This window comes from Equus caballus, chromosome 8 (genome assembly GCF_041296265.1).
Source record: "Equus caballus isolate H_3958 breed thoroughbred chromosome 8, TB-T2T, whole genome shotgun sequence".
In the NCBI taxonomy this organism is placed as follows: domain Eukaryota; kingdom Metazoa; phylum Chordata; class Mammalia; order Perissodactyla; family Equidae; genus Equus; species Equus caballus.
Window position 1 is genome coordinate 28,901,406 of NC_091691.1, and position 13,794 is coordinate 28,915,199.

Genomic DNA, 13,794 nt, shown 5'->3' on the forward strand with positions numbered 1-13,794 from the left:
GGAGAAGTAAGTGGGATCCTACCCACCAAAGTAGCTCAGATCAAAGAGGCTCATAATATCGACTCTTATCAGCTTGGGGTCCACCAGAGAAACAGAACAGGGAGTAGGATAGATAGATAGATAGATCGATAGAAAGAAACACAGACATCTACCTAGATATATATACCTATATAATCATGTATCTGTATCTATAGATCTCTATATCCATATATCTCTATCTGTCTATATAGATCTATATACTTCCATAGATCTATTATTCATCTATCTCTCTATATACAGATCTCTATATATGTATATCTATCTATCTACCTAGAGAGAGAGAGAGATCCATGGCTGGTTCTCTGGTGCACAAACTGAAGCTAGTTCACAGGCAGAATTTCTTCCTCAGGGAAGCCTCAAATTTGCTTCTAAAGGCCTTTCAACTGATAAAACCAGGCCCACCCAGATTACCTAGAATCGTCTGCTTTACTTAATGTTGAGTGACTATGAGCATTAATTACATCTACCAAATACCGTTACAGTAACACCTAGATTACTGCTGACTGAATACTCGGGGACGGGTGCCCCGCCAAGTTGACACGTCATCTCAAAAGTGTTGGCAGGAATTTCAGGAGGAGGCGGTCGCGGACTGCTTCTCAGAGTTTTGATGAGAGCACGGCCATAAGAGCACTGTGGCGGGATCCACGAAGACGTGCGGGCCACTCGTCCCAGCGACTGCCCTGCTACCGTTAGGTGCTAAAGGACCTCAGGTACACACAGGAGGCGAGAGAGAATTGTTTGTAATGGCGAAGAGCTGGGCACATTCTCAACTTCCGTCAGTCGGGGAACAGGGACGTGAAATGTGGGAAAGACCTCTGATGGAATTCCAGTCTCTCCTTAAGACGAATGAGCTAGACCAGTGTGTAGATAGAGGTCTCACATGGATGTGGTCCTACACGGCACATGCACAGGGATGCATCATGGAAACACAATGGCTGGCGAAAAAAGACAAGTTGGTGATATATTGATAGATGGGATGCATCGTATGACTGATAGATCATATAAAAGATGCTATATTGGGGTAAGCTGTATAAAACAAATGTTTGTATAAAATATAAAAGGAAGGAACAATGTGATTTTTTCGTTACATATACAGGAATATGTGATAAAAGTGTAAAATCACAAACTACAAAGATAGATATCAGATTCCTGAGAGTCGATGCCTCTGGGGAGGGAAATTGAGGAACGGGGCTGGAGAAAATGACAACGGAGATTTCAAAGTTATCAGCCATGTTTTTTCCCTTTTATAAAAGAAAAAAATCTGAAATGGGTACAAAAAGTGCTAACACTGCCATTCCGGGTTTTATGTGTTGGGATACCTGCTATACGCTTGTCTTATTTTAATTTTATTTTCTATCCGTCCCCATCCACAGCCCCGAAAGAGAAGAGAGAGATTCGAGTGGCAGTGTTGGCTGCCCTCCATCTACTGTTTGCCTAACACCAGACACTTCACATTTATGCTAAAGAGCTGCCCTTTTAGTCAGCAGGGACTTTGTTCCAAGCCCTGACAGCCAATTCATAAACATTATCTGATTTAATCTTCCCAACAACCCTAATTATTCCCCAAGTTCACAGCTGAGGAAACAAATGCTTGGAGAATTTAAATAATGGCAAGAAAAGGGCCGGGCCAGCATCCAAGGCAGGTCTGTCCCGAGTCCTCGCTCTTGACCTGCAGAGCAGGAGGAGGGAGTGGTTTTAAGGCCACGTGTCCCAGCCCTGCGGGTCCACGTTGGAACCTGGCGAGGCCACCTATGGGCTGTGTACTGTGGACAAGTCACCTAGGCAGCTCTGGGCCTCAGTTCCCCCATCTGTAGACTGGCGACAGTAGACTGGTTGTAGACGTGAGAGCATTTAGCAACCCCTGCCACATAGCCAAGCTCCTCACATGTGGCCTGTTGTTTTGATTCTTAACTACTCCCTCTGAGTGACTCCCAGGCACACAGGCGTTGAGAGAGGCATCTCCTGCTCTCTGGAACAGTTTAGATTAAGCCCACCTTGTCCTCAGACCCTCATGAGACGTGAACCCCCAACCTTGGTTCAGCGGGCCAGCCCTCTGGCCTCTGAGCTGTAGACGTGTTTGCTCTGAGTCCTGTTTCTTTGAGGAGGAAACTGAGGCTGCATGTATGGGTTGGCTTGTCTGAGGCCACACCGCCAGCCAGGAGGCGGAGCCAGGCCTGAGCCCGGCTGTGGCCCCTCTGTGGCACCAGCCCCTCTCCCACACTCTTTTCTTTCTCTCTTTTCTTTTTTATTGAGCTGTAATTCACATGCCATAAAATGCGTCATTTTAAAGTCTATAATTGAATGGTTCTTAGTATATTTACAAGCTTGTGCAACCGACACCACTGGCTAATTTCAGAACATTTCCGTCACCCTAAAAATAAAACTCAGACCGTTTGAGCAGTCACTCCCTTTCCTCCTCTCCCACAGCCTCTGGCAACCACCACTCTGCTGTCTGTCTCCGTGGATGTGCGTGTTCTGGACGTTTCGTATGAATGGAGCCATACACATGTGGCCTTTTGTGTCTCGGTCCTTTCACTCAGCTTAGTGCTTTCAAGGGTCATCCACATGGTAGCGTGTGTCCGGCTTCATTCCTTTTCATGGCTGAGTAATCTTCCATTGTCTGGATGTGACACATTCCCACACTCCTCTTCCCTTCTTGGGATAAATGCCCCGCCCCTTGGCCAGTCGGACGTGTCTGACATGTTTTTAGTCAGTTCACGTCCCTCAGTCTTTTGAACGCTCTAGAAGTAATTCAGTGTTCTTTATTTAAAAACTAAAAATGCAACTTGTAAAAATACAGAAAATGGCCAACCAGTTTCCATTTACAAGGGCAATTCAAACAACAAAGGGTGTTTTCTCCAAAACCTCGGGCTTTTTCCAAACTGGAAATGACAGTGATTTTCAGTACCTTACTGTATTGATTCTTTTCAGCAAAACAGAACCGTTCTCTGGTTTATTACAGAAGGGAGTGGAGGAAGAGAAAAAACAGTAAATGCAGAGAAAAACCATTTAATAACACAAAAAGCAAGTAACAGTCATGTTCTGTGAGGGTCTGAAACAGCGTTGGTGGGGAGTTCTAACCTACGAGGAGCCACGGGGCCCCGCACGCTGTGTGCTGTCAGAGGGCCACAGCCGCGACACTGAGCTCAGAGGGCCGCGGAGGGCAGCCTGCGGTCCAGGCCTCCTCCAGAGCCGCGCCGGGGCAGACAAGGCGGCAGCACCCGCTCCCACCCGCCCACAAGATGTGTTCTTCCAGGTCTGGCTGGGGTTTGGGTTGGTTTCAGAAAACGATACAGTTTTATGCATTTAAGTAGTATGTTAGGCATGTCACTGTGAATTACCCTCGACAGAACAGGGGTTTGAGAAGAGCAACCAACCACTTCTAACTCTGTGCCTGCTGTGTCAGTATCACACGTACGTGCACACACATGCACACACACACGTGCACATGTGCACTTGCACACACACACACACGCCTTTTTACCTCTCCACGAAAGCTTTCCTCCATCCCATCCCACCACGTTCTCTGAGTCCTGGGGCGGGACAAACGGCCTCTCCAGCCAGACCTGGCCAGTGCACCCAGTCCAGTGGGTTCCGCCCTGTTCTCCTGCTGCTGCGATGTTTGCTGTCATTTTCTGTGATCCTGTTACTGTGCCCATAATTTGGAGAAGGTAAGAAAGTTCAATCCAACCTGGAAATTGCCCATTCACGGGGTCAGAGGTTGGTGCAGGAGGTTTTCCTTCCGACCTCTTGAGGGCACCACGCACCTAAGAAAGGCAGCCAGGGGGTCTCCCTCAGTGACTGGATCCCGGTCCCCTGACCTAGGCCCCCAGGGGTCTGTCCTCCCTTCTCCTCCCCTGGAGCCCCAGACTCACAACCTCCAGGACCCTGGAGCATACTATCCTCCAGCCACAGGAGGAGGGGCCGCCTCTCACAGCATCCCTTCCCCGTGGTTCATGCCAGCAGAATCTGCCCTTTTCTCCATGGTACCACAGACCCCTTCTCAGGTCACCATAAAGGATGTCTGCCTGCCCCCTTCCCAACTTCATGTCCAGGGTTATATTAAAATACTCTCTTAGTGGGGCTGGCCCCATGGCCGAGTGGTTAAGTTCGCGCGCTCTGCTGCCGGCGGCCCAGTGTTTCGTTGGTTCGAATCCTGGGCGCGGACATGGCACTGCTCATCAGACCACGCTGAGGCGGCGTCACACATGCCACAACTAAGAATATACAACTATGTACCGGGGGGCTTTTGGGAGAAAAAGGAAAAAAATAAAATCTTTAAAAAAAAAAAGTACTCTCTTAGTCTTCTAGGACTGCCGTAACAAAACGCCACGGGCTGGGGGCTTAGCCAACGGAACTTGAATTCTCACGGTTCTGGAGGCCGAAGTCCAAGAGGAAGGAGCCAGCAGGCTGGGTTTCTGCCCCTTGGCTTGCCAGTGCTGCATCCCTGGTGTCTCGTCCTCTTCATCCAAGGACGCCAGTCCCGTTGGAGTGGGGTCCCACTGGTATGACCCTGTTTAACTTCAATTGCTTCTTTATAGGCCCTGTCTCCAAATACAGTCAGCCTGGGGGTAAGGGCTTCAACATACGAATTCTGGAGGAGTATCACTGGGTCCACAGCAAACACTTGCTTCCTGACCTCAGGAAATTTCAAGTCTAAATTGGAGAGCTAAAACAAGCATCCAGTTCATCAAGGGATGGCATGAAAAATTACCAAAATGACCTTAAATACTTGCTAAGCAATTATAGGAATACTAACTGGGTACCTGAAACAAAAATGTTCAAAATTCAACTTATTGCCGTAGCTTCTTCCTCCTCTTGTTTCAGTAAATGGCATCATCCTTGACTTCATTCTCCCTGTGTATCAGTCAGGATAAGCTAGGATATGCTGCAGTAACAAACAACCACAGTTTCTCAGGAGTGTATTTTCACTTCTTGCTCAGGCTATATACCCGGAGCTGGTCAGCAGAGGGGGCTCCCCATGACAGTCACTTGGAGCCCCAGACCTCTGATGGGGCAGCTACCATCCCAAATCATTCCAGTCACTGTGACTCAGGAAAAAAGAGTGTCCTGAGGGGTCCCACAAGAGCCATTAACTGCTCTAGCCTTGGAGTGACACACGTCGTGTCAGCCCACAAATTATTGGCCAGAATTAGTCACACAGCTTCAACCAACCACACAGGCTCTGGGAAACACAATTTTACTGTATGTTCAAAGGTAGACAGAAGCCAGAAGGCAGGGGAGTCCAGCTTTGTCCATGCGAGTCAGCCTGGTGGGACACTAAGCAGAGTGGGAGAGGAAGCGAGTGGATCTGGAAGGACCCACAGAAGACATTCAGCATGTGACCTCCTCCCCAGCACTGCTCCAGCCTGGCCCACCAGCTTCTTCCACCTCCCTGTTCACAGTTCACATAAGGACACTTGATCAGAGTCACTAACACCCAATTTGAGAATTTAACCAGTAAGACATGGACTTTTTTTCAGCTTTGTTGAGGTATGATTGACAAATAAAGATGGGATATATTTAAGAGGTATGTTTTGGTGTATATGTCCATTGTGAAGCGATCACCACAATCAAGCTAATTAACACATCCACCACCTCACATAGTTACCTTGTGTGTGTGTGTTGGTGTGTGTGTTGAGAACACTTGAGATCTACTCTCAGCAGATTTCAAATATTCCATCCATTAATATCAACCACAGTCACCGTGCTGCGCATTAGGTCTCTAGAACGTAGTCATCCTATTCATGGACGTCTCACCAACATCTCCCCTTTTTCCCCCACCCCCAGCCCCTGACAACAACCAATCTATTCTCTGCTTCTTTGAGTATGACTTTTTTTTAGATTCCACATATAAGTGAGATCATGCACTATTTGTCTTATTGGCTTATTTCATTTAACATAATGTCCTCCAGATTTATCCATGTTGCAGAAAATGGCAAGATTTCCTGGTTGTTTAATGCTGAATAATATCCCATTGTGTATCTAGACCACATCGTCTTTATCCGTTCATCCATCGACAGACACAGGTTGTTACCATACCTTGGCCGCCTTGAATAATGCTGCCATGAACATGGGGGCGCAGAGAACTCTTCAGGATAGTGACTTCTTCTTCTTTAGACATATTCCCAGAAGTGGGATTATTGGTTCCTATGGTATTTCTATTTTTAATTTTTTGAGGAACCTTCACACTGTTTTCCCTAATGGCTGAACCAATTTATATTCCCGCCAACAGTGCACAAGGATTCCCTTTTTCCTGCATCCTCACCAACACTTGTCATCTTTTGATTTTTTGATAACAGCCACCCGAACAGGTGTGAGGTGGTATCTCATTGTGGTTTTGATTTGCATTTCCCTGATGATTAGTGATGCTGAGCATTTTCTCACGTGCCTGTTGCCCATTTGGATGGCTTCTTTTGAAAAATGTCTATTCAGATCCCTTGCCCCTTTTTGAATCGATTGTTTGGTTTTTAGCTATTGAGTCGCATGAGGGAAAGACATGGTCTTGAGCCATGGAGAATAGAAGCCTGGAGCTGGGGCTCAACTATATGGACACAGCTTACCTATTAATGAAGCCAAACAGAGGACAAGAACATCCAGAGGTGTAGAGACATGGAAATCAACTGCAACCTGTTCTGAGGACCAGGGCCTGGCAATATCTGAGGCTGGAATCTCCCATTGGATACTGGAGTTATACAAGGCAATAAGCCCCTTTTTGCTCAGACCAACTAGAGTTCGATTTTTGCCCCCAGTTAATGAAAGAGTCCTGATGAACACAACATTGTGATTGCCTGCTTGTTGGTGTCTCCCCTGCCATCCTGTCCATCTGTGTGAGCAGGGACTCGTCACTCTGGTTCACTCCTTTATATCCCAGTGACAAGAATATGCAAGGTGTGCAGCAAGTACTCATTAAGTGGCTGCTGAATCTTCATGGATGTCTAGGATTTGACAGCTGGAAAAATAGTTAGAGATGATGTGGCCCAACCCCTAAATTGTAAAATGAAGAAATGAAGATTCCAAAGGAGAAGAGATGTGGTCGAGGTTATACAGAAGGCAAAGCACAGAGCAGGGTCCAGTATGCCAGACTCCCAGTGCCCACCAGAACTATTGACCAGGAAAGTCATCTTTTAATGCAGGGAACTTCCCCATGTGTCTCAGCCAGTTTATCCTGGAGGCCAACGCTTCCTTCATCCATTTGGTATTTCTGCAACTGTTAGTTCTCTGCTCCTGAAGTTGATATTCGTCAGTGAAAAAACTCTCATGTCCAGCCAACGTTAATCTTGATGTAATCCAGTTTAGGGACAGGAAGGGTTAGGTACAGAAGGATGTGTGTGTGCACATGTGAGAAACTGCAAAGACCATTCAAAAGCTAATCCCAATTAATCCACGGGGGGCTATTCCGCTTTAATGAAGCCATTAGCCAAAGACCATTCTGAGAGAGAAAATGCAAAGACTGAACTCTGAGCACATTACCTGTAATGAACCTGAAAATGGACTTGGGGAATTTCTGCGGTATTCTTAGCACCTGTAATAGGCAATGTGCGAGCTGCCCACATTGCAGCGCCAGCTCCATGAATCCTGTGGACCCCAGAGAAGACACGGTGCAGGGTTATTTAACGGCTGGCTGGTGGGCACGAGCATGAGAGCGAGGCTGGGACTCCCCTAATGACGGACGACTCTTCCAACTGCGCTCGTGTTTAATGCAGAAGGTCATTTCTGTGTCAGTTGCTTCCCTGGAGAAAAAAAAACAAGGAAATCTCTTTCCTTGCATCTCCTGCTTCAAAGTGGAGCATGTTTCTGGAGAGGGACTTTTGGAGAAATTGGCCCAAAGGTAAAAAGTGCTAATAGTTGTCCCAAAGTCATAGACACTTTTCCATCTTCATCTGGCCATAAAGAGAAGGAGGACAAAGTGCAGGCAGGTGGTGGCCTACAGACTCAAAAGAGAACATATTTTCTTCATCACTTTGCAAATCACGACATGTAGGAGAGACATGGTGCAGATCATTTAGCGTGACGTCTACAGAAAGAGGATAAACCAGTCCCCATAGCTGCGATGGAATGGGCTGCCATGGGGCAACAGACGAAGACAGTTGGTTTGCTGAAAAGTCTGCATAAAAAAGTGAAGGCCCAGTGGCCTGGTGTCCATTGCCAAGGTGTACAGGTCACGGGCATTTGGGGATAAGAAGTCCCTGACTCGTTGGTCTTGTGGTGGACATCTGTGGTTGCTGTTGTTTGCCTGACAGTACTCTCTCCATTCTATCCTCTTCTGATAACATCGTCTTGATTTTTCTAAGCCACCTTTTCCCTGTTGGAATCAGTCTTGGAAGGTGTGTCAGTTAAAGGGGCCCCATTCTCCCCTGGATCAGAGATGGGCATTTAACCCAAATGAAACCAATCAGACTCCTTGCAGAGGATTTAAATCTTAAGCAAAGTGACTCACAGATAGAAACCATGGAAACCATTCATTCCACTTCATCCTGGGGCGACCACCCATTCTTTCCTCTTTTCAATATCCTGGAGGCTGATTAGGGTCCTGCCTGTCCAAAGCCTTCTTCAGCTTTGCCTTTGATTATGTGAGCAGACCAGGGTCTGTCCAATAAGAACCTGCATTTCCTGTTGCTGCTCTAACAGATTAATGCAAATTTATTATAGCACAATTCTGGAAGCCACAAGTCAGAAATGAGCCTTATGGAGCTAAAATTAGGTGTCAGTGGGGCCATATTCCTTTTGGAGGCTCTGGGAAAAACCTATTCCTTTTCCATATTCTAGAGGCCACCCATATCTCCTGGCTCATGATCCTATCACTGTGACCTCTGCCTCCATCGCTGCATCTCCTCTTCCTCTGACCCGCACAGCTGCCTCTTATGAGGACTGTTATGATGACATTGGAGCCACCCCAGATAATCCAGGATAATCTTCCCATCTCAAGATCCTTAACTTAATGACAACTGCAAAGCCCCTTTTACCATGTAAGTTAACAGATTCCCAGAGTCCGGAGAATAGAATATGGGCATCTTGAGAGGGAGGTGCCTCATTCAACCCCCCACAGTACCCTCTTGGTCACACCAGCCAGACTTAATTTCTGTTGCTTACAACCAAAATCTCACTGATGTGTAACTTCTCCTTGGTCTTTGAAATTGAGAAAAACAATAAATAATTTTTTATTGTTGTTGGAAGTTAGGAAGACTATCATAAATAAACTAAAAGTAAATTGTTAAATGTGCTTGGGAAATTGTTCCAAAGAATGGTCCTTTTGCAAGGTAAGTGCTACGGTGTCTTGTCTAAACGAGGACAGACTGGCACACACCTTGGAAGGTTTCCCCTGGTATCCGACAGGACTGAAAAGCCCGCTTGACCCGGGTATGTCTGGTTCTTTTGGCAGGACACTGCGATTCTGAACACCGCCATACTCACGGGAAAGACAGTAGCCATGCCCATCAAGGTGGTCTCTGTGGAGGAGAATGGTGTCGTGACGGATATCTCGGAGGCAGTGGAGTGCAAGTCCACAGACGAGGATGTCATCAAAGTAAGTGACTCCATTAACCAGCTGGGCTCAGCTGATGGGAGCCCCATTTGGGCTTCCCGTTCACTCAGAAAGTTGAGCCCAGTGAAGCGACAGGTTCAACTGTTGGTTTATGTGCACCATGTTTCCATTTCTGCCTCTTTATTTTGGCATTGTGCCAACCTAGTTTTCATCAAGTAGGTGTTGGACCAGGCAGGTGATTTAAATGAGTGACGTGGTAAGTCAGACATGTCCTGTTCTAGAAGGGCAGCCTGTGTTCAGCTGCAGCCAGCTGTGGCCATGAGGAAAGGAGAGTACAGGGTCGAGGAAAGGAGAGTACAGGGTTGCTGTCTCTTCAAGAGGAGCTGCAAACCTCGATTTTATGTAAAAGTCACCTTGTTCGTCAGTGTTGGCAAGCAATTACAATTTTTAAAAATAGGCAAAACATGGGGCTGGCCCCGTGGCCGAGTGGTTAAGTTCGCGCGCTCCGCTGCAGGCGGCCCAGTGTTTCGTTGGTTCGAATCCTGGGCGCGGACATGGCACTGCTCATCAAACCACGCTGAGGCAGCGTCCCACATGCCACAACTAGAAGGACCCACAACGAAGAATATACAACTATGTACTGGGGGGCTTTGGGGAGAAAAAGGAAAAAAATAAAATCTTTAAAAAAAAAAATAGGCAAAACATAAAATACATCTGCAGCGGTGGTCTGGCTCCCGGCACAGCTGTTGAGACAACTGCTCTCCAGGGCAAGCTGTGAACCGCGGGCCAATTCCAGCCCCTCGCCTTTGTAAATAAAGTTTTATTGGGACAGGACCTCTCACGTTCATGTGCATCTTGTCTGTGGCAGCGTCTGCGCAGCGGGAGATTGCCGCAGTTGTGACAGGGACCACATGGCCCGCAGGCCTCAAATATTTACTGTTTTGCCGCTCGAGGAAATGTTCGCCTCACTAAACCCCTGCTCCAGAGTCTACCTTTCTCCAGAGAAGGACCCTGACTGCTGGCCTTTCCCACCAACATTGGCCGTGGTGATGCACCACCATTCATGGCGAAGAAGACAGTGTGGGGCTTTTCCAAGCCAGAAATTGAGCATTTGGTCTTTCTTTGTATTTTTGTAATCCCCAGAAACACACCCAGAAAAACACATAGAGATCCAAAAGAAAGCACCCAGATAATGCTTTTTTCCCTTCAAAGAGAGTCTGACAGACAGCACCAGTCTTTTCTCTGGGGTTGAAAACTCCATGTGTGAGTAGAAGAGAACCTTACAAACTGTTGAGGGGGCGGATTGGGCTGGAAAACCCTTCTCTGCAAACCCCACCCCCAGCACAGACAAGTGGGAGTCCAGCTCTGCAGACTGCCCACTCGCTTGGTGCCACCATCAGAGGGCGACGTCCACATGGTCTGTTATCACGGCAACCTTCCAGTAGGTGGCGGGAAAGCGCTCCAACAACATGGGTACCTCACTGCCCATTTTCTGACTGTTGGAGGCAGTGTCTCAAGGACCGGATGCCTTTTCCTCATTCACCCAAACTGATTCGTGGGCTAATGGTGGCCCTGAACCCAAAGAGTTTTACAGAAACCCAGAAAGTCTGTGGGAGGAGGACGAGGGGAGGTGAAGTTCTAAACCACACTGTCCGGTAGAAATACAATATGGAATTTAAAGTTCTGTAATAGTCACAGTCAAAAGAGTAAAAAGCAACAAGTTAATCTAATTTTTAAAATGCATGTATTTAACCAATTATGTTAAAAATATTGGGCCAACCCCGTGGTGTAGTGGTTAAAGTTTGCCCGCTTCACGTCAGTGGCCAGGGTTCACAGGTTTGGGTCTCAGGCACAGACCTACACACCATTGCCCATCAGGCCATGCTGTGGCAGCATCCCACATACAAAATAGAGGAAGACTGGCACAGATGTTAGCTCAGGGACAATCTTCCTCAAGAAAAAAGTATATATAATTTATCATTTCAACATGTAATCAATATAAAAATGATTAATGCAATATTTCCTATTTCTCTGGCACTCATCTTTCGAATCCAGTGTGTGTCTTACACATAGGCCCACCTCAAGTGCAGCCACATTTCTGTGCTTCGTGGCCATATGTGGCGAGTGGCTGCTGGATTGCACAGCAAAGATCTAATCTCTAAGGCAGGATTTTGCAACCTCGGCGCTATTGACATTTTGTGCCAGAGAATTCTTTGTTCTGGGGGCTGTCTTCTGCAGTGCAGAATGTTTGGAAGCGTCCCTGGCTTCTACCCAATAGATGCCTATAGCATTCCCTGAGTTGTGAAATGTCTCCGGACATTCGTGTGTCTCCTGGTAGATAAGTCACCCCTGCCGAGAACCACTGCTCTGAGGAAACCCTGCTCTGTTTCTGGCTGGACAGTCGCCCCACTTTCTTGTGGCTGAAATGTAACTTTGGCCAGGATGGGGAGGGGCGGGGGAGGCACTGGGCTTGGATCTGGAGCCTCCCCTCCCTCTGGCCACGCTCGCATTCCAGGTCCTGGCCAATCCCTGGCCTTAGTTACTGATTTGCAATTCCCCTAAGAGCCAGGACCCTTGATAAATGTGACCCTTTGAAAGGACACCCCCAGCCCTGATGACTTTTCTAGGTAGGTAAGAAGTCCATCGTTTAGCCTCCAAAAACCCAGAACCAAATTTCACCACAGTTGTACACATACCTGCCCTAGCTGCTCTTAAATGAGTTTGACACGGAGCCCATTGCTAGTATTTCCAGGAATATAGTCAGTATCTTTTGGGAAATAAACGTATTCAAACTAAAAATTGCCTCCTGAAATGAATTCAGAGTTGATACCCCCGGGTGTTGACAAAGCAACGTGAAGCCTTGAGTCAGCAGAACCAGAGGAGGATGTCTGAGCAGCAGGCTGGGCATAGCTGAACTCGGTCCCCAGGACCCAGCCTCAGCCTGTGGTCTGGGGTCTGAGGACATCCATGATGCTTGCAGAGACGGTCTGGTCCAGCTCGCTGTGCCATGGAGGAAGAAAGGGAGAGGGAACTGACATGGACCGAGTGCCTGCTCTGCAGCAGGCACATGAGGGTTTGGATTTAGCCAGACCCGGGTTCTGTAAAGAACTCTTGAAGACGCTGACATTTGTGCAGGCTGACAGATCAACCCGTCACAGTTTGCTGGCAGAAGACACGAGACTCCTGGGTCGGAGACAAAGGGCAACAGAGTATCTGCATCTTCCTGATTGGAACTGAGCTCCAGTTCCCACAGGATTATGCCAAGGGGCCCAGGGACACTTGCAGGTGTAGTGGGTTGTGACCAAGAGAAGAACCCTGGGCTTCAGGAAGCCAAGTCTTTTATAATGGGCAGTGCTGTGAGCTGAATGCTTGTGTTTCCCAAAAATTCATACGTTGAAGCCTTAACCCCACCCCCGTGAGGGTATTAGGAGGTGGGGCCTTTGGGAAGTGATTAGGTTTAGGTGAGGTCACGAGGCTGGCATCCCCCTGATGAGATTAGTGTCCTTATAAAAAGAGGAAGAGACTAGAGCTTGCTCTCTCCACCATGAGACAACACAGCACGAAGGTGACTTTCACCAGGACTCAGCCCAGCCGGCACCTTGATCATCAGAAGTCCAGCCTCCAGAACTGTGACAAATAAATCCCTGCTGTTTAAGCCTCCCCATCGATGGCATTTTCTTATGGCAGCCCCAGCCTGCTTGTCCTTCTTCCCAAACAGAGACAGTCTCTCTGTTATACTGGACGTAAGTATGCCTGCCCTTTGCTCCAGAAGGGACACTCTCTCTGTCCTCCAGGCTGTTCACTGTATAAAAGTCCTTGAGAAGACCATTCAGACAATGGTAGTCCAGGCTCTGCTTGTAAGATGTGCAGAAATGCAGGAGTAACAGGAGAGTTTCTTCCAAAAAGCTCTTCTTGGCTTTGCCATTTGCAAGCTTTGCAGTCTTGGGCAATTCCCCTATTCCTTCCGGTCCTAGTCTCCTCCTTAGCAAAGTGGGGAAAATCACGGAGACCTGCTTCAAAAGGTCCCTGTGAGCATTCGTGAGTTTTATTAATCAAGTAAAGAACTTGACCTAGCAGCCAAAACACGGACAGGACTTAGCTCTGCGTCAGCCCGGGCCAGCTCAGGTCCCCTTGACAACCCTTAGGTACTCAGTGTTAGCAACCTGTGCGATCTCCTTCTGTGCCTTTCTCATGCTCATATGATCGCAAACACACATACACATAGACACGTGTGTGTGTGTATATATATATATATATTAAACACACATATA

General features: G+C 47.5%; 1 protein-coding gene across 1 annotated transcript in view; it reads left to right on the forward strand.

The window, feature by feature from the left end:
• The window catches only part of TMEM132C (transmembrane protein 132C), a 350,647-nt gene that overhangs the window by 314,727 nt on the left and 22,126 nt on the right, over nt 1-13,794 (forward strand). Inside the window, exon 5 of the mRNA XM_023647328.2 lies at nt 9,422-9,565. Within this exon, the coding sequence (XP_023503096.1) occupies nt 9,422-9,565 (144 nt within the window). The remainder of the gene's footprint in view (nt 1-9,421; nt 9,566-13,794) is intronic.